At 44.6% G+C, this 21429-nt stretch overlaps 1 protein-coding gene across 5 annotated transcripts in view; it reads right to left on the bottom strand.

Moving 5' to 3' along the window:
• Window positions 1-21429, bottom strand: part of CEMIP2 (cell migration inducing hyaluronidase 2) — an 86315-nt gene that overhangs the window by 44405 nt on the left and 20481 nt on the right. For all 5 annotated transcript variants that reach the window (XM_084764374.1, XM_084764378.1, XM_084764375.1 and 2 more), the window contains 9 exons: window positions 20803-21364; window positions 16888-17057; window positions 11353-11541; window positions 9417-9586; window positions 7523-7732; window positions 7080-7285; window positions 6872-6941; window positions 3423-3551; window positions 513-601 (listed from right to left, as the gene is read on the bottom strand). In XM_084764374.1, coding sequence (XP_084620500.1) covers window positions 513-601; window positions 3423-3551; window positions 6872-6941; window positions 7080-7285; window positions 7523-7732; window positions 9417-9586; window positions 11353-11541; window positions 16888-17057; window positions 20803-21364 — 1795 coding nt within the window. The remainder of the gene's footprint in view (window positions 1-512; window positions 602-3422; window positions 3552-6871; window positions 6942-7079; window positions 7286-7522; window positions 7733-9416; window positions 9587-11352; window positions 11542-16887; window positions 17058-20802; window positions 21365-21429) is intronic.

Raw genomic sequence — 21429 nt, forward strand, 5'->3', positions numbered from 1 at the left:
CTTTGGCTAGCATGCAGCACATAAGTGAGTGAGCTGCACACTGATCCACATCTCAAACACATTATATGCTTACATGAGACAGTAACACAGCCAGGAGGCTAACCCAAGGCTACCAATGAAAACCAGAGCCAGCCTGATCATCAAATCTGGGACCATTCCTGCAACATCACATTTTAACACTCTCCACAAATTCCACATGCTTAGGTTTGGGGGACTGGCTTGTTTTTCAGGGAGTCAGTTTTTGGTCTCAAATCTGAAACCTTTGTTAACTTCTCTCTTCTATTTCTGCTTCTCTCTCTGACTCCCTCTCACATGGATTTCCAGGAGCAAGGCATTTCAGAAAGACGAGTGCGCAGGCTCAGGACCGAGACGACAGATTTCCCAGAACTCTCAGATGAGCTTGCAGAACTTCATCTACATAGGCCGCCATCAAAAAGACCACGGTGCACTTGAATCTGAATGTTCTGCCCTGGGAAAACAAGCCTGGTTGTAAAGTGAAGAGGCAGCCCTACCTTGCACTGTTATCCAAGCAGAGGTATTCCCTTGGGTCGGAGGCACTCGAGTTGGTTGTTTTGACACCTTTGTCGACAAATAAGCCAGCCTGAAATACACAACAGTGGGCTAAAATAAATACAGATCCTAAGGTACATCCATCCACATGAACAGCGAGGTGTGAAAATACTTTTCAGCTTATCATTTCACCCAAAGCTGGGAAGTTGGAGGCGGGGGAGGGGGAATGCACACAGCAAAGGTGAAATGGAAAGCCAACAGTTTTCCTGGACATTTTTAGCTTATTCTTTTTGGACGTTCAACAAACATTTATTTATTATATGCTTAATGGTGGTTACAAGTTTCTTAACAAGTAAAATACATTCCCTGCTGTTACTGATATAAAAAACTGTAAGTGAAGGGCATGCAAATTAAACAGCTAAGGTCCAATATAACAAGCGTAAGAACAGGGAAGCAGGAGACGCTGGTAGCAAGAAGACACTGACACGAAGCTTCCTCAGGGCTGCGAGAGAACTCCAGACGCGTCTCCTCCGTGACGCCCAAATCCTCAAGGATGGAGGATTTGACTGAGCAGAATGTGTTGGGGCTGAGCATGAAGCAGCTGAAAATCCCAGAGAAGAGAACTCACAGAAAAAGCATGTATCAACAAAGTCTAGAGAAAAGAGATGGCAGGAAATATTCGAGAACAAGTCCTAGACAGACTAACAAGAACAAGGGAGGGGGTAGTGAAGGGATGAGTGCGCATCAGGCCATGCAGATTAACACCCGCAGACTTAATTCTCCTACAACTAACGAGATAAGAGCATGTTGTCACGGCATTTGACACCAAGAATTACTTAAGCGTTAGTTTTCGTATCATAAATATAATTTTTAAAACGGTATGCTGAAGATGTAAGACATTGGGCATCTGGAGGGGAAAAAAGCCTCAAACGCAATACTATAAACAAGAAAAAATACTGCAGCTAAGGCTGGGTTAAAGTGGACAGAAAAGAGAAGAGCTCAGAAATGCTGTCCGCCACTCAGGAGAAGACTGGAATGAGCCAGGTCTCCGGGCAGGTGAGAGTGATGGCAAAGGCTAGCTCATGAGATACATGGGCCAAGAAGAGAAGCTCAGGTTGTTTTGATTAGGTCAAACATGGAGTTAAGTTGTTTACTTCTCTGAAGCAGAGCTAGAGAAGAAATCAGGCAAGTATAAAAGGAAGGGTGTCCATTTTGAATGCTTTTAATGTGTCTATAAGACATCGAAGTAGAACTCACTAAGTAGCCACTTGACCATGGCTGACTTGGGCTAAGATTCAGGAAGCCTCAACAAGCAAAGCCACGGGGGCTGGTCAAAATATGCGTGCGCGTAATGAGTGATCCCCAAAATGCCACGTTTCTTTTTAGAACTCCAAGGGTACACTGCATAATCATTTCCAAATTTAACAAATCATAAGCTGATTATATCCTTTAGTACTCTTTGTTTTTAAAGATTTATTTATTTATTTCATGTATGAGTGCTCTATCTGCACATACAACTGCAGGCCAGAAGAGGGCATCAGATCCCATTATAGATGGTTGTGAGCCACCATATAGTTGCTGGGAATTGAACTCAGGACCTCTGGGGAAGCAGACCGTGCTCTTAACCACTGAGCCATCTCTCCAGCCCCTGAAATACTCTTATAATTAAGAATGTCGTCATAGCATACAACACTAAGAATTAATTAGAGATAATTTTCCTATCACAAATGCAATTTTTAAAAATTAAAGATTTTTTTTTCTCATTTGAGATGCTACTTTCCAAATATTAGCCTTAGTTGATCATGGCAGTGTTGCTCTTGTCTCAGTTTGTCAGGTGATCAAAGCTTCTCCTAACTTAGGTTTCCATGTCTGAGTGTTGCATTTGCACATGAGTGTGGGGGTGTATGAACCTGTACGCACAAGTATGGAGGTCAGGGAACAGCATCAGCTGTCCTGTCTATCACTCCGCACCATTCTCTTTCAAGGCAGGGTCTCTCGCTGAACCTGGAACTAGGCTGGCAGCCAGCGAAAGCCAGCAAGCCCCGTCTTTGCTTGTAATAGCTCTAGAGCTCAGACACACACAGTCATGTGCAGCTTTTTGCACAGATGCTTGGATCCTAACATGTTTGCCATAACAAGCATCTTGCCTATTAAACCACCTCTCTAACCCCAACACTTAGGTTTTTAAAGGATTTCCCGATGGTCATACATGGAAATGTTAATTGAAGTCTGATTTGACTCATAACACAGGAAAAGATAAAATGACTACATATTTAACAAAAGATTAAAGTGACTGAGGAGCAGGAAATAAACTAAATATATTCATCACAATGAAAGGGCGGGGTGGGTGACAAATACCACAGAAACAGGAGTTTCTGAATCACTCTGACTTAAACTAAGTGCAGTGTTCTTAAACAGTGTGTCGCCATTTAAATACTTGGTAGTAGTGAATGGCCAGAGGGTATTCCACCAGCACTGTGGAGAGAGGCAAGGAAGCAAAGCAGGAGGCCTGGACTCCAGACAGGTGCCTCTAGTGTGCACAGTCCCAGAAACCTGACACTGAAGACAGGAAGGTGAGAAGGAGGGAAGGAGGGCAGACGGGCGGGCAGGTGGGCAGCAAAGACAAGAGAGACGAAGCTTGACCAGCAAGTCTGTGATCATTTAAACAGATGATGCATGCAAGCATATGCTGTGCCTTGGGATACCGTAACTTAGACCAGCCCTTACCAGATGCTGGCCCTGGATCAGGGGTACCAGCCACCAGACCCCTGAGCCCAGTGAAGATCTGCTCATTGTAAACTGCTCCTCAGTCTTGGGGTGGGGGCGGGGGAGGGGGGAACAGAGTGTGAAGGGATAATCACAGCGGTGCAATCCACCCTGTGCTCCATGGGCACTTCTGGTCAGAAGCCTACCTTAAAGTTTGAATGAACTCTGTTGTTATAAAATATTCCCAGTGGAGTGAGTTCTGGTTTCTCCAGGAGCTGCAGTCCACTGGATTCCCCAGTTGGTTCCTTGTGGAATAAATACCATATTCCAGCATCCTGAAAAAGAAAGGAGGAGGCCATTAAAATGTACCCAAAGAGCTAGGTTTCATCATGACCTTTTCATACACATATAGCACCACGCCTCGCTCATGGTCATCCCATCCACCTCTGGCCCCCTGCCAGCGCCCCCTCTTCCCCATTTCCCCCGCAAACAGCTCCCCTCTGCTTGGATATTATATACACGGACATACGGATACATATATTACAATCGAGATTCTTCCGATGAAGAAAAGGTATCATTTTTGTCTTTGCCCCTGCTTCCCTTCCTTGTCCCCATTTCCTTCCTCCCATAACAGACTCCCTCTTCCCGACTCCTTGGACTCCAGCCTCCTCTTACTTCCATGTGATCTATACATATATTTGTATTATATATCCAGATTCTGAATATGAGAGAAGATATGCAACATTGACATTCCACGTGTATAAAGCCTCGGTTTTTATGAAGCCACCATGTGAAACACTCTCATAAAACACGCTGCAACAAATGTTTTCCATTGCTTTAAGTTCAGAATTGAATGCAAAAGGGAACCCACGTTATAGAGCATCCACCAAGCAGTTGTATCTGGTTATTTTTTTTTTTCAAAGCAAATACAATTTTGCTTACGGGATTGGGCAAAAGGCACAGTTGGCAAATGCCCAAACCCAGCTTTCCCATCACTGTATAGTCTAAAATGTTCTGCAGCTGGAGAAGCCTGCTTGCCTTCTGTGTGACCAGGACAGCACAGCCTTTAAGCAATGTGGTTTTTCGTGTTTACCTCCAAACCTGATCAATAGATGAGTCATGCCTATTAAACAACTGTCTGCTGGCACACAGAGCTCACTGGCTCCTTTCAAACAACTCCAATGCCCTTCCTGTTCTCGGGCAAGTTTGTGCCAAAGCGTGCGGGGGGGATGGAGGGGGCAGGGAACGCCACATGTATGAATCAGGGTGCTGTCTCTCAGTGAGGACACTGTCTGTTCGATTGCAGGACTACGGGCCCTCACAGGAACAGAACAGTTTAGAAGTTTCTGACATCAAGTGAGACAGGAAAACAGAAATAACAGTTCTTAACTCCATTTCCCATTTTTATTTTGCAACTGGACTAAAAATTAGCTCATTGTGAAGGACAACTTCACACTATGGAACATTGATAAAGCAGCCTTTTAAAACTTAAAATACAGTGTAAAAAAGACTATTGGTTCAAATTCAGCATGTGTTTATATTCCCACTACATGCATATATGTAGTAAGCTACCATCAAGTAATTCACAGTCCAATGGAGAAAAATAGACTAAAATATGACATATGTAGTATACCGTTAATCGTTACTAAAGTTCCTAAGATACACAGAGAAGACATGAAGTGTGAGAAGTGTACATGCCTACACGGCCAAATGACTGTAATGTCAACATTTTTCCATGATCAAAGTTTACAAACGGATCTTAATAAAACGAACTATTCTGAAAGAAGCCGTTGGCCACCTCAACAGTTTGGATGCAATTCAGACAGCTGAAGAAAATATAAAGGGGCTGGAGAAAAGGCTTGAGGCTACACCCCTGCAAGCAGAGGGCAGAGCCAGCCCTCCAAAGAAGATGCCAAGGGCTGGCGGGGTGGGGATGTACAGGAAAACAGCAGTGGTCTGCTGTTAGGCACGGTCATGCCTAAACAGGTAACGGCAGCTTTGTAAAAGGCAATGGTGAGGTGGGATGAGATGGCTTCACCTAGTCTGAGGAAAGGCCCTGCCAAACGCTAGCTTTACTGAAGCAGTTTTTCTAGAGAGAAGGAAAAAACTTCTAAAACGACCAGAAGTCCATGCATGAGACACTCACTATTCTTGCTCAGGATCAGGAGGGCGTGTCACAGCTTTGCCTTAGGCTTTTATATACTATCTATATGTGTCTGCTCTCCTCTGCGGTCCCAGCTTCTGGCAAAGCTCAGGCGAAGCAGTGATCTGACTGCTGGCTTGCAGCAGGCAGCGTTGCCTCTCTGTCCTAATTTCCAATAAGAAACAGTGAAGGGCTGGAGAGATGGCTCAGAGGTTAAGAGTACTGGCTGCTCTTCCAAGGGTCCTGAGTTCAATTCCCAGCAACCACATGGTGGCTCACAAAAATCTGTAATGAGATCTGGTGCCCTCTTGTGGCCTGCAAGCATACATGCAGGCAGAACACTGTAAACATAATAAATAAATAAATCCTTAAAAAAGAAACAGTGAAAACAAACCCGCACAAGCCCCCTCAGATACTCAGCAGAGAACAAATGAATGGAAATCGAAATCATCCAGTGTGTCCGTTGTCTCCCCAGTCAATGACAGCCTTCAAATGTCAGGGTCCTTCAAGTCAATGCTCTATGTTTGACGGACAATCACAGGTGTTGGCTCAGCAGGTACCGGGTGCTGCCTGTGTTCTGGTTTGCTCAAGGAAATGCTCTCCTCAGGTGCCCTCTTACATAATTCTCAGAAATCATGGTCTGCATCTCTGTCCTTCTTAACGACTGTGATGTGGACATACAGCGATTTTAGGTTACTGCGTAGTCACTGACCTGCACTGTAATTTTCATTCCAGTTACAATCTTGACGGTATCATTAAAAATTCACGGTGGCGCACGCCTTTAATTCCAGCCCTCGGGAGGCAAAGGCAGGTGGATCACTGTGAGTTCGAGGCCAGCCTGGTCTACAAAGCAAATCCAGGACAGCTAAGGCTATGCAGAGAAACTCTGTCTCCAAAAAGCAAAACAAAAATTCATTCCTATAAATCAGGGAATTTTGAACTACATCCAACTATAAGGATAAATGTCTCCTGTTTATCCATGGGACACTTTCTACCGTTTAAAACTAACCTGTTTGTTTCTCTTAGAAACTGTTCTCCTGTGTGGTTATGTGCCTATTTACCTATCTTAAACAAATCGTACCTGAGGTTTTAGCTGCTTTATCAGATGTCCCTAAAGGTAACTAATCCTGCTCTTACCAAAACAGTGTGGTCCTCAGGCAGAAGGACATAGCAGTCTACGTGCGGACCCATTCCCATAGACGCATGGGAAGGCTTTCCTTGCTCTTCAGCACTAGAGATGGAAGTGATGTGTTGCTTGTCCACCAAAGACGTAAACATGGGGATGGCATGATCCTAGAGACCACTCACCTCTGGTCCTTCGCTTGTTGTCTGTCTCTAGACTCATGGCAAGGATTAGAAGAAATGGAAGAACCAATCCATTACCTCCTGGTCTCAGTGAGACAAGCAGTACCAGGAAACAGCAGTGGACTTAGGTTTCCAAGCACATGTGGCATCACGCCCCCATGAGCTAGCATGGTCGCCAATGTGAAGACACCCGAGAGTGTGATTTACCTGTGAGCCGGCAGCTGCATTGTTGATCAGATGGTTGTTGGGGTGGGCAATCCAGAAAGTAGAAACGGCCCTGCAAGGAATTGTCGGAGGTGACTTAATACAATCTTCACCAAAAAAAAAAGCCTGTACATTAAAATCTCCCCGACAACAGCTTTCCAAAAAGTCAAAGGCCCTGCCCACCACACAGCACTGCCCACCATTTACTCACATGCAGTCTGTGGTAGGCACAGGGATGTAGTTTCCATACACTCCATCACGCATGATGGTGCACACAGAGCTGTTCCTGTCCGTGGGGAGGAGAGTGCCCGGCTTGGTAAGAAGCCCCAGGTTATGGAACAAAACATTTCTCTGTTCAACACCGTCTTCCAAGAAGAAACAATGGCCTAGTGTGTCGAATCCAATGGTGTCTTTGATCTGTGGAAATGGAGGCGCATCATGTCACTCACTGGACACAAGCCTGCTTGGAGTTTCAGTGACCATAAGGTGATTATATAATTAAAAAAAAAAAAAAGAGTAGGCTTCTACAGATGGAAAACTAGAATCTCCAGTAAGAACAGTTGACTTGTGCAAAATGGAGGAGTCATGAGAACGAAGGAGAGCTAACATGTCAGTGACAACGGTTGCATGACAGCACAGTGTGAGGCTACTTACTAGCAAGCCGTTGGTCCCATGCACCGTGATGCACCTTGAGAAGCTGTGATGGACAGACAGGCCATCCACGGACGCTGGCTGGCTGTACCCTCCTTTAGAATCCACATCTCCACACAGGTGGAAGTGCACGGGATAGCGGCCCAGCTGCTGCTGGCCCATGCGCTTCAATTCCACATAAGAAAGATGGACGGAAGTAAAATTCTTCTCTATCTACAAGACAAAGTGAGTCTTTTCAGGACAGGAAAGAAGCAACAAGCATGCATATTTACTATGTAAACAGAAGATCAGTAGCTGCCGAGAAAATGCTATACTGTTTTAGGAGTTGGGGGGATGGGTCAGTTGATAAAATGTCTGCTATGCAAATGGAAGGACTTGAGTCCAATCTCTAGCCCCACGTAAAGAGCAAAGGGAGGGAGGAAAATGCCTGTGATCCCAGGACTAAGGAAGCAGATCCAAGCAGATTCACAGGGCCTGCTGGCCAGACGGTCCCACTGAGACCCTGTCTCAAAAATCAAGATGGACAACTTCTGAAGAACAACTCTTGAGGATAACTTCATACATGCAACACATAACACACACACACACACACACACACACACACACACACACACACACACCGACACAAATACCCAAACACCTCACTCAAACATACCAAAAAAAAAAAGAACATTTTTTTCCTTTGTGTTGTACCAGAACCCCACTTAATAATTCAGCATGTAATGGTGTTTAATTGGCTTGTGTGAGGCTCCTCACTGTTTGATTCCCAGTACTGTGAAAAGGGGGAAACTATAGCAAATACTTCTTTATATGGGCACATGTTTCTCATAGAGCCATGGAACTAACTTTTAATCGGAAACAAAACAAAACAAGGAAAATCACAAGCTGGCTTCTGGGCGCAAGAGGAACAGGGCAGGATACGGGGTTATGGGATCAGATTGGGCGTGTTTCGTTTTGTTCCTCAGACAAGCCCTTGTTATGCAGCCCTGACTGGCCTGGTACTCGATATGGAGCTCAAGCTGGCCTCACTGTGATCCTTACAGAAATCCACCTCCCCCAGCCTTGCAAGTCCTGGATGACAGGCGTGGGCACCAGTATACCTGGCTGTGTTTTGTTCAAATACAGATAAGGCTCAGCAATGTAAATAAGGCTACAGCACCATAAAATCACTATTAACGAAAAACATCAGGATCCGAAGGTGCACTCTTTTGCCATCACGAGACTAGCCCTCCACGGGGAGAAGAATCAAGATTCTGACTTTGGTATAACGCGGCTTCTCAATGCACACTACTCTTGCATGATAAGGAAGCCAAGGTAATTATTAAATCAGACCAGAGGCTGTCTATATCTTGGTCACTCGGGGTCTTGTCTTCTTTCCTTTTTACATCCTCCACCACATGTGGACAGATGTTTAGTTTGGATATCAAAGTCATCATGGTGCTCCCTCTGAGACTGGGTTCTTCCCAGTGTATCAAGTTAATAATTCTTCACTGGATAATTCTTAAATGGATGAACTACAGTCCAGGCTTCTCAAGAGCACAGCTTTCTAATTTTGTGTATGTGTGAAACAGGGCCTCATATGACCCAGCCCAACACAGCAGTCAAGGCTAGCCTTGAACTCCTTGATGCTCCTGGTTCAGCCTCCCAAGTTCTGGGATTATAGATGTGTATCATCACAACTTGATCTCTTTTAGTTTTAGTTTTTAAAAACATTTTCTAATATTAAAAAATTATAATGTCTTCTTTTCAATAGCCATATATACGGATCTCTCTCTCTCACACACACACACACACACACACACACACACACACCATAATTCCATCACTAAACAGCTCCTTAGCAACTAAAAAAATCTCCAACTAGATTTCAAAGAAATCATCAAACCCCTTTGCCCACCATGACATGTCCCCCAAAGGTGTCATAACCGAAGAACTGGCACTGATTCTCGGCGTAGCAGGAGTCCTCCATTTCTCCCTGGATCACGACGTTCCGTGTGAGAAGCCCGACCTCAGCTCTCATGTCTATGCCATCTATGATCTCCCCGACGTGCAGGTACTGGGGGGTCTCTGGTGATATGAATAAAGGAAGGGTCACGTGAGAACAAAGAAAAGAACGCGTGAAACCATCCGTGAGGGCATTCTTCCTCATTCAACAATCTCAACACATTATCAAACAGCTCTACCACCTCAGGCATAATGGACGCCCAGGAGCGGGGATCTTAAAGACTGTCTATTCCAATGGCCTACCCACTGGAACCTCCTGCTGCTGCTCGCCTCCCCAGGCAGGGCCACACAGCTCGCACAGCACCCTTCTGTAGTTAGCACTAAAGACCTGGGACTGGCCTAACACCTTCGCCCCAGTTCTTGCCTTCATTCTGCGGCCACCTCATGACACATGAAGAACCAAATGCAAGGGGACACTGGAAACACATGCTTTTGCAGCTCTTGTTCGGGCCTGTTACGCTGGGCTTCAACTTCAAACTGGGTGACCAACATCTGCACACTCCCCAATGGAAACTCCATGTTTTCTTTCCCCATTACTATCTTTTTGTGGTTGTTTGGTTGGCTTTTGGTTCTTGTTTGTTTTTCAAGACAAGGTTTCTCTGTGGAGCCCTGGCTGCCCTGAAACACACTCTATAACCAGGCAGGCCTCATACTCACAGAGATCCACCTGCCTCTGCCTCCCCAGTGCAGGGTTTAAAAGTGCCAACACCATGCAGCCACCACATACTATCTTTTAAATATGTCTCTTTCCTGGAAGTTTGCAAGCAATTTAGAAGAAGTGTATTTTCTCCCTTTTCTCCTAAACTCAGGAAGGAAAGAGAATGGGACTTTCCACAGACAGTAATGATGGATGGCACCATCGTGACTTGGGATTTTCCTTTTTTTTTTTTTTTTTCTTTTTTCTTTTTTCATGTGCCTGATATCATCAAAAGAAAGAAAAGTAGAAAACTGAATAAAACATAGAGGTGGGGAAAAAATGCCAACTCTAATCTAAGTCTTCTTCTTAACATTCTACTAAAGCAGAAAAATTTCAAGCTTCCACATTCTTTACTCAAAAGAGGCAAGTACTTCTTGGAAAGTGTCTGCAGCTTTTGATTCCTGGCAGCACAGAACAGTCACGAGTACAAGAGGAAGAAAGCGCTGTGAAAGGAACTGTGTGCCGAAGCCCACAACAGACACGCGTACTGGGGAGCTCTGGGCAGGACCGGTGAGCAGAGCTGGGAGTAGACACGAGTGCCTGGCAGATGGCCGCCACTCTTTCTACTCAAGGCTCAGGGTTAGAGTCTTTGTGAACTGTCCTCTTCCAAAAACTGCTTTACTCACCATTACAGCAGGAGAGGAAGTCTAATGAAAAGATCCTAGTTGGTTCTACTTTAAATATGACTAAAGATCTCCTTTCTTTTATTAACCAAGCAAGTGGGAACTCAAAAAATACTCTCTGTACTTGTGAAAGACTAATAGCAAATGATTCATTAGTTGTTAAGCAAGTTTACTATTATCTGACACTAAACATTTAGTAAAAAAAAAAAAAAAAACTAGAATGGATTTTAGGAACCCAGTTTGCCTAGTCCTTGCCTTTTCCTTTAACAAGGAAATGGAGATAGAGGAGCAGGGACCACCTGTTATGGCGCACTAGTGGCAGGACCACTGCCTCTAAGGATAGCATTCGGTGCACCACCCTCTGGGTTCTAGCATTCGGTGCGCTCACCACTAAGACTGTTAGCTGTGGCCACGCTGATGGGGGAGGGTGAGGCGATCAAAGAAAAGACTGCAGAAATGGAATGCCAAGAAAAGAGTGTGTTTCCCCAGAACAGTGAGGAGTCCTATACCTTTAACCTTGACCTGAAAACGGCTGCACTCGGGGCAGGGGAGAAGGGTAAACTCCTCTGCCTGGTACATGGAATAGTCCGTGCTTGCAACCACAATCTGGTCTCCGGCTTCCCAGCTGCTGACGTCATCCAACAGGTGAAGCTTCACGCCATCCGCAGTCTCCACCCGGAAACCTGAAAAGGAAATTCCTAAACGAACAAACAGACAGACAAACAGGCATTAGCAAAAGTGTTTTCTTCAATAAAGGAATATAGATCCCTGATTTGTAAATCAAGAGCTAAAAGAAATATAATTCAGCAAGTCCTTCCTAATACTAAGGATATGTCAGTCACTTGTCTTTGAATAATAACAAAATATGGATTCTGGCCCCCAAAGAAAGAGAGCCCATGTCCTACTAGGCATGATACAAGTTGTTGCATCAAAATAAAGTAGTCTTTACAATTCTGAAAATTCTCAACGCTGGCATCCTTCGCTTATGTCATCTCAGTACAAGCAGTGTAATGCTGTGCCCCGTCCAATATTCAGATGTATCAGGAACCAATCACACTTGAACTGAAGTGGCCAGACAAAGGATAGGTCTGAAATAAACGACAAGGGACTTTATTTGGTCCAAGTCAACATCAGGAGCAACAGCACATTAGCACACAAAGCATCTTTGTTCGAGGAATGAAAGCATACTGCCAAGCATGTTTCATTTCTGCACTGTGTGTGTGCTTTATTTATTTCTTTTTTAAAATGTATGAACAGTAGAAATCTATTTTTCAGAGTTCTGGAGACTGGAAGGACCAAGGTCAAGGCACCTGCAAAGTCAGTGTGCACTAACAGCTGGCCGTCTCATGGATGCCACCTTCTCTCTGAGTTCTACGCAGTGGAAGAGCAAACATCGTCTGCGTTCTTGGCCTGGGATGCGTGTCCACTCCTGCTCACCACACAAATCACTGATTGCGTGTTTATAAAATGTTAGCAAAGTGCTGGAGAACAAGCTCAGTGAGTAGAACACCAGCCTACCAGACATCAGTGTCGAGATTTGGTCCTCAATCTGAGGCCACAGAAGTCTTTAAAGACTTCCCTGCAACATCCCTGCTAGAAGCGAGTAACCTCTGTACCTCTGTTCTGGGCCTGAGCAAGCCCTGACGATATTTATACCTTCCTCATCCTTGCAAGGGGCATCAGTGAAGGCAGCAGGGTAGAACCTCTCAGGTACTCACTACTCTTTCTCCTCTTCACAGTGCAGGTCCCTGGGGTCTGCCGAGTGCATAACTATATCCAGTATGATGCACTGTGACCTACGAGGGCATGATTTGACCTGTCTACCTCCGCTGCTTTGGAAGGTGATGTATTATGAACTCCGGAAAGCCCTGCCGACTACCAGGTGGCATGGAGGTTCAAATGAGCACGGCCCCTGAGCGCTCATATACCTGAGTACTTGGTTCCTGGAGTTGGTGGAACTGTTTGGGAAGGATTAGGAGGTGTGGGAGAGATACGTCATGGACTTCCAGGTTTCGAGAGCCCGTGTACCTCTCTGCCTCATGGTTGTCTCAGGCTGTGAACTCTCAGCTACGGCTCTAGCCTGCCTGCCTGCCGCCACGCTCCCCACTGTGATGGGCCTGGACTCTAGCCCTCTGGAACTGTGGGCCCCAGAGCAAAAGCTTTGCTATTAGAAGTTGCTATGGCCATAGCGTTTTATCCTAACAATAAAGAATAAACAAAAAAAGGTAGTCTCTCTAAATATTGCCTTTGAAAAGCTAATTGGGTTCCTAATCAATGAAGAGGCAATCCAGCTTCCCTCTGGCTCACACTTTGGTTGGTTTGTTGGATTCAATGCAGTGTTGAAGCACTCATTCAACCAATAGCTGTGGTGAAAAAACAAAAAACAAAACAAAACAAAACAAAACCCAAAAACACCATGAGCAAACAGCTGATCTCAGGGAAATGTGAACAGAATAGAACACAAGACAGCTATGTTACAAGCATCAATAGCCAAGGAAAACCATCCTCTTCAAAGGTTTCTGTTGAACAAATGCCTCACCAGCATCATTCTAACTGATTCAAGTGAACTGAAGAACATGTCTACCTGAGGAAGGAAAATAAAAAGACAGGAAATGTGGGCAAGGAATGGAAATAATATGGACGGCTTCACAGTCTTAGTCAATTGCCCACATAAAACCTAACCTGGCCAAGTCATGGAGTCTGTTACTGGAGACTCAGTTGCCCTGCCTGTGTATTTTCTGCACAGAATGTATGTGTGCACGTATATGCAAACACAAACACACATGCACAGACCTAGTAAACTTTATATATCTTTTACGTATGTTTCTTAGACTCATATTTACTAAGATAAATAACTCCAGCAATTATAATAATTTTTGCTTATAATAGATTTTCATCATCTACAATGAGATTGTAAATCACCTTCTAAAAATAGAAATAGGCAGTTTAAAAATAAGATCAGAAATCCTAGGACAAGAAATCATTACTCCAAATTTCAGGTGTTAGTAAAATGAAATACTCCACAAAAGGGAGCAATGAGGAAATGCTCAATTTGTCACATTAAATTCCTATATTTTTCCAAGATAATAAATACATAAATTTTTATTTGAAATGTCATTAGAATTTATTTCTCTTTTTTAAAAAAATGTCAAAAGGCCTTGGGAACACTTTAGCATTTAATAATTCTTCACATTTTTCTAGGTTCAGGAGAAAATCCTGTCTACAATGTTAATCTCCTCCGGGCACTCCTCACTCAAGTTTGAAAGGAAGTAACTTCAGTCTTTTGCTTCCAATGGAGAACTTCCACCCCTTCCAGAAAGCAGGAAGCCCAGGTCAGATGGCAAGAGTTCCCTCTTCCAGAAATGAGCAGCCAGTGTGATGTGGAAACGAAGGTCCTCACGGGAAAAGCTGACTCAACACGCAGAGGCAGTCACCCTCTGCCGGGAATGTTCCTGGAGACTAGACCACTGAACACACACAGGACTCATGCTTACTGCCTGTGCCTGAGAGGACCAAGGAAGCAGGAAACAGGGCGTGGCCGGCTTCACCATCCATCATAGACACCACTTCCTCTCCTAGACCCACACTGCTTAGACATATACATGAAAAGTTCTTCACACACACACGTGCACACACACACACACATACACACACACACCAGAGATTCCATTTATTTGTGTGTTTTTTAAAATATGCTATTTATTTTTATTTTACATGTATGGGTGTTATGTCTGCATGTGTATCTGCTCATCATGTGTGCCAGTGCCCACATAGGCAAGAAGAGAGCATCAGATGTTCTGAAACCCAACTTACAGAGAGTTGTACATTGCCATGTGGGTACTGAGAACTGAACCCAGGTCCTCTGGAAGACCACTGCTTTTAATCACTGAGCCACCTCTCGAGCCCTCCCAACTATTGGTTTTTAAAGCAGAACAGTGTATTTAATCACAATCATTCAAAAGATTTCATTAGAACCCAAGTCATGCTTACAGAAGCATTGGCACTTATTTAGTATCTACATGCATGAGTATGGCATATACATTCTACATGATGAACACTTCCCATGTGATACATAAGGCAACCCTGTTTAGTGCTTCTCTTCTTATCCTCATTACTCAAACGAGAAGACTGAGGTTTAAGAAATTAATCAATTCACTGTCTATGATCAAAAAGGAAATAAAAGGACCAGGATGGGATACCAGGCATTCTGTCAACAACAATGCTCATTTCAGATATAATAAACAATTGGCTCATTTCAGATATGGTAAAGTATGTAATTTTGCTCAGCTCACATTAATTTGGGTATCACACTTGGTTAGAAAAGAAAAAAAAAAAAGCCCTGGCAGCAAATAGGTAAAATAGGACATGCCAGAGTCAGATACTAGTCAGAGTCAAACAAACTATATCAGCCAAGGCTACAAAGTAAGAGTTTGTTTAAAGAAAAACAATTTTTTAAGGATTATAATAAAAACTTATACTAAAGAAAATTTAAAGTTTCGGGGAACTAGAAAGATGGCTCAGCGTGGGTGGGGGGCGGGGGGAAGCACTTACCATCAAACCTGATATCTGCAGTTTGACCCCTGGGTCCCACATGGTGGAAGAGAACCAACTCTCAATTGTCTTTTGAACTCCACACATATGCTGTGCATGCACTGTGCACACACATGCACACAATAATAAAAAATTTAAAGAATTAAGATAAGGGGCTGGAGAGATGGCTCAGTGGTTAAGGGCAATGACTACTCTTCCGAAGGTCCCAGGTTCAAATCCCAGCACCCACATGGCAGCTCACAACTGCCTGTAACTCCAAGATCTGACACACTCACATAGACATACATGCAGGCAAAACACCAATGCACATAAAATAAAGGTAAAATAAAAATTAAAAAAAGAATTAAGATAACTGTCTTAGGAGCATGTGAGGCTCAGCAGTTAAAAGCACTTGTTGGTTTGTAGAAAACCTGGGTCCAGTTCCCAACTCCCACATGGCAGCTCACACCCACCCGTAACTCCTGTTGCAGGGGATCTGATGGCCCCTCTGGCCTCCTCAAGCACCAGGCACACATGTAGTGCATATGCATATACACGGGCATTCACACATACACAGAAATATAAAAACAAACACATGGCTTTGATTTTAAAAATAACTGATTTAGGAAAACAGATTAAAAAAACAGAAAGGAGGAACCACGGATAAAATTCTAACACCCTAGCTACGATATTGTGAACTGAAAAACAATTCTCTGAATAGCACTGCCCATTTGCCCAATATAAATATTTAGGTAGATTATGGGGACATGACCACACGACAAAGATGACTAAGTAACAAGGTGAGGATTTTTTTTCCCCTCTGCATGTGGCCAAGCATAGCATTTGCTGGCCATCTGTCTAAAGGGTCCAAGCACAAGCACACCATGCAGAGGTCGGATGTTGCTCAACGCCAAGAAATGAAGCCATTTCTATTACTTGTCTTAATTACCTTTCTGTTGCTATGATAAACTACCCTAACAAAAGCAATGTTGAGGAGGGGTTTGTTTTCCCTCACAGTTCAAGAGTATGATCAATCATGATGGGGAAGTCAACGCAAGGGGGATCGTGACGCAGCTGTTCACACTGTGCCCGTAGGCAGAAACAAAAGGGGGCTCAGTTTACTTTCTCCTTTTTATACTGGACGGGGAAGGTGCCACCACAGTGGGAAAGTCTTCTCACCTCAATAAAGGGAATCCCTCACCCACCCGCATGCCCAGGAGACAGGGGGTTGTAGAACGCAGCAAGCTTAACAACCAAGATCACCCTACTTAACCAGACACTATGGCTCAGGATCAAGAACACAGTCCAGGTAGGGCTACCTAAACTAAATTAAGTTAGTACCTAGCCTAGATTTCCTGAGTCTACAAGATATAAGTTTAGCTGGGAAATCACTTTCAACTTCAACTAGCCAACAAATCCACCATGACAGACCGACTTTGGACACAGTAACGCCCCACAGTCACCTGTGCCAGTACTTACCCTGGTCTCACAGAGTTTAAACTACCTTTGCGTACCTTCAATCCACTCACTATAGGCTGTCACGGAGAACTTCTGACCATCCAAGGTATAAAATTCTCCTTGAGCCAGGGCCTTCCCTCCAGTGCTATGGTTTTCATAGTTTCTCACAGATTCATTGCAGGAAGAACTCCCACCATCAATGACACCAACTAAAGCCCAGGCTTGCCTATAAAGAAAAAAACCAACAAGCACATCTGGTTATTTGTCATAGAAATGGCCCAAACCCAAGACGTGGATATGCTGGTAGGCTGATGTTGCACATCTGGATTTCATGTCTCACTTTTCCCATGAGATTGCACTTTAGGCTTTTGCTAAACGAGCTGATGGCACAGAAGCAAGTGGACCTGATTTTCAATAGCTTGTTTTTCCAGCTCTCTCACAGGTGAAACAGTGATGACAACGGCTCCGGTTAATCATAGAACTCTGGACACATCACACACATAAGCAAGTGTCATTCTAGCTATAAATGCTGGGGGCCCAGAGGGCACCTGATTGTGCAGGTAGATCAACTCAACACTGAGCTGAACAGTGGCTCTCAAAGCGCAGCATCAGGATGACTTGAGGGAAGATGGCGGCCCCACTCCACCCACTACAGCCTGAGAGTCACAGGATCAAAGAATCCACAAGGCTAGCGCACTCTCCAGTGATGCCAAATGATGCTACTAAACATACTCTGAGAATCATAAGGTCTAGGGAGAGTGAAGAAACTTCTGGAAAAGCATTAAGACGTTAGTTGAGAATCCCAGCACTTCATAAAAGGCAGGGGCCAGTGGCACACATCCTAGTGTCCAGAGGTGGACACGAGCAGATCACTAGCTTACTGCCTAGCTAGCCTAGGCAAATCTGGGAGCTCCAGGGTCAGTGGGAGATCCTATCTCAACGAATAAGGTGGAGAGCAATCGAAAGACACACTAAAGGTTGTCCAAGGGCCTACACACACAGATACACACAGACACACATGCACAGAGATACACACAGACACAGATACATACACACACACAAATACACAGACACAGATATACACACACACACCCAGATACACACAGACACAGATACATACACACATACCCAGATACACACAGACACAAATACACACACACACACACAGAGATATACACACACACACACACACACACACAGATATACACAGACACAAATACATGCATGCATACACACAGATACATACACACACACAGAAAGAGAGAAAGGGACAAGGCAGGCTAACTTAGAGATCACAGTTTACAGTAGCAATTATCACTCTCTTGACGGGGTTCCTGCCCTTTGAAAAGCTCATCCAAGACACCCTAGACATTAGCAGTTTTTAATGTTTGTAAATTTCATCAAGGCTGAGAATCACCGTAGAAGTTTCTAAACATCCTTAAAGCCACAGGATTGCTTTCCAACAGGTTTTCAGTTTTACATGGATTACCTATAGAAAGCAATTACCAATAGAAAGCTTAAAAATGCCATCTGACTTCCACAATAACACGTCCCAGGGACTTGCCCAAGCCTGTGTCCAAAGTTAGTCAAAGAAAAAAAATGTATCAGGAAATTTGCCTTAAGCCTGCTGGTTCAAAACATGAAAAGAAAAAAATGTGAACTTCCTACTTAGGGGGGAAAAAAACAACTAAATATAATCTGTGCCAGACAGATGGCTAGATACTCAGACATGAAAGTTCATTAAAGCAAACCTCCAGCCTTCCAAGTCCTGCAGCTGCCCCTGTGAGGCTTAGGGGCTGAGATCCGATCAAAGCTGTTTCTATCCCTTGATACAGCAAGCAGAAAGGATCAAACAAAAGGCGTCTCGACAGTATCTCCCAGCAGAGAAGAGAGGAAGAAGGCAGAGGCCCCTTTACTCACCAGAACTGCCTCAGCAACTATGAAATCACGCTCTGTTTTATTAACGTTATCACAAGAGCACTCCTACATCCCCCCTTGCACTTGTGGGAAATTACAATGCACTAGAAGGCAGTCGTCAAAACGGTGACTGTTTAAGAAGCCTGGACGTGGAAGGTTGCTGGGCACCAGTCTAACCGCACCATTAAATAAGTAGCAATGTTTTCAAGGGAATCTAGAAAGCAGTTCAGCAGAGGGAAGAAGCACAGTCAAAACAATTGCAGCCAATGGTGACACAAGATCAGAGTGATGATGGCAGCAAAGAAGAGAGGCTGCCCCTGCTGCACTAGGAAACAAAGGAAGCGCGCTCCGATGTGGATCTTAAATGGCCCCACAAAGGCCATGTAGTGAAGGCTTGTTTCCAGGCCAATGATGCTACTAGTAAGTACGAGAATCTTTAAAAGGTAGCAGGGAGAGAGAGGTTGGGGCAGCCAGTTAAGAGCGGAAGAGGAGTTCATAGCACTGGCTGCTCTTCCTGCCGACCAGCCTTCAGTACCCTGCACCTATGTGAAGTGAGGCACAACATAGCTCCATGGGATCTGACACCCTCTTCTGGACTCTGAGGGCACACTCACACATGTGCGCAGACACAAAGTAAAACCTTTTTAAAAACAAAAAACAAAAACTTGAGCTTAGGAGAAAGACACTGGGTCACAAGGGCATACCCTGACGAAGCTAATGGCACCCCAGACCTTGCCTCTTCTCGCTCTGCATCCTAGGCACCATGTTACTGAAAGTGGACTAACAGAATAGGCAGCTAACTTTGCCAAGAACGGGTTCTCACTCCTCGGTCTTTGCATCACAGGAATACATGCACATGCACATGCACATCAGTGAATGAGTAAAGCAAGAGTTACAGAAACACAGCTTGTAACAGGTTTATGTTGGTAAGCCATCCTAATTCCCTCAGCCAACAAACTGCAGTTTATTCACTCAATACAAAATAAACAATGGTAGAAGCCAGGAGTGGTGGTGTACATCTTTAATCCCAGCACTCCAGAGGCAGAGGCAGGTGGATCTCTGTGAGTTTGAGGCCAGTCTGGTCTACATAGAGAGTTCCAGGACAGCCAGGGCAACAGTGAGGCCCTGTCCCTATGTGCAGTAATATGGATAACACTCATCATGTAAGCAAAATAGCCAGCCACAAACTATTTAGTCTGCTACCATTTGTATGAACTTCCACAAGAATTATAAAGTCAGGGTTCTATTTTCTTTTCTTCCTCCCCCTCTTGCTCCTCCTCCTCCTCCTCCTCTTGCTCCTCCTCCTCTCTTCCTCCTCCTTCTTTTTAACTAGATGGTGAGCCAGTTACTTCCCTCCATTTTTCAGACAGCATTAGGAAATCATGGTTGATTCGTAGAGAAACTAAGAGCAAGAACAACTTCTGTAAGGATGATGAGCTTAGCCCCCAACTCTTGGCTGCCTCTCCTATGCCAGAATCCGGCCGACCTGGGCCAGTGAAAAGCAAGTGGAATCAAACCAGCACGGGAGGATCCCAGTCACCAAATTAGCATGCAAAAGATTCCAAAAGGGAAAGAGAAGAACCTAAGCATGCCTACCCCTTAGGGCTTTCGTGACAGGCTCGCCGTGGAACTGGGCCTTAGCCTTTCAAGCTCCTCAGCTGCCTCCATTAGCCTAGACTTCAGCTTCTTCATTTCATTAGGCTCAGAAGATAATGGTAGGCAGAAGTCACTTCAAAGACAAATTATCTTCACGCTGCCCATTGTTTTTCAGAAGCACATCTCTTGTGTTTCCCACTGGCCTTAGGAACAATTCACAAAGGGCTTCATAAATCAAAGCCAAAACTGTTCTGTGTCCATCTAGTAGTTAAACCCAAGAGGCAATCTAATGAACCAACATAAGAAAAAACAAAAACAAAAACAAAAACGGGTTGGGGGCGGGGTGGGGGGGGCGGTTAATAGGCTGGCCATACAGTCGCAGCTGCCTGTGGTTCTTGGCTCTCGGAAAACAGACTCTAATACAGAGCTGGAAAGAGAAGACAAGAAAGTCCGCCTACCTGTAGCCTAGCCCTTGGATCAGCTTACTTCCCAGGCGCTCCTGGATCATCTGGATGGTTGTCTGCAATAGGCTCTTGACTGCTGAATCTCCAACAGCAATAGCAACAATCCGGCCGGCATCCTGAGCTCTCAAAAAGTCCTGAAGCCTCCTGCTCTCGTTGTGGTATTCGTGGGTGTCAAACTTCTCATATTCCAAAATTCTGGCTGTGTCTTGGTCAATGACTCTCACATTAAGGCCTCGGGAAAAGTCCTTTTCAAAGGCATAGGAGCCAAAGGGCAGGCCTGAGGAGTGCAGAGTCCTCGCCAGCATCGTCCACGATGTCCTCTGTGCCCCATGTAACTCCAGTGTCCCGCCAGCCTTTACACCAATAAACTTTTTGCCAAATATTGGCATACTTTCACCTTCGTCTGACTTGCCATACAAGGTAATCGTCGCTTTGGATCTATAGCGGCATTTTTCTGCTCCAATATGAAGCGCCCCACCATCCTGGATCAGGATGTATCGAGTCCTCAAGGTTATATTTCTGGATCCATCCTTATCATCCCCAAACACAAGCAGTCCTGAAAAGAGCAACACTACTTAAACCTTTGGAACTGCGTTCTTCTAGCTAGCAGACGTCAGACCC

The sequence above is a fragment of the Acomys minous genome, assembly GCF_964271855.1.
Source record: "Acomys minous genome assembly, chromosome: 2".
Taxonomy (NCBI): Eukaryota; Metazoa; Chordata; class Mammalia; order Rodentia; family Muridae; genus Acomys; species Acomys minous.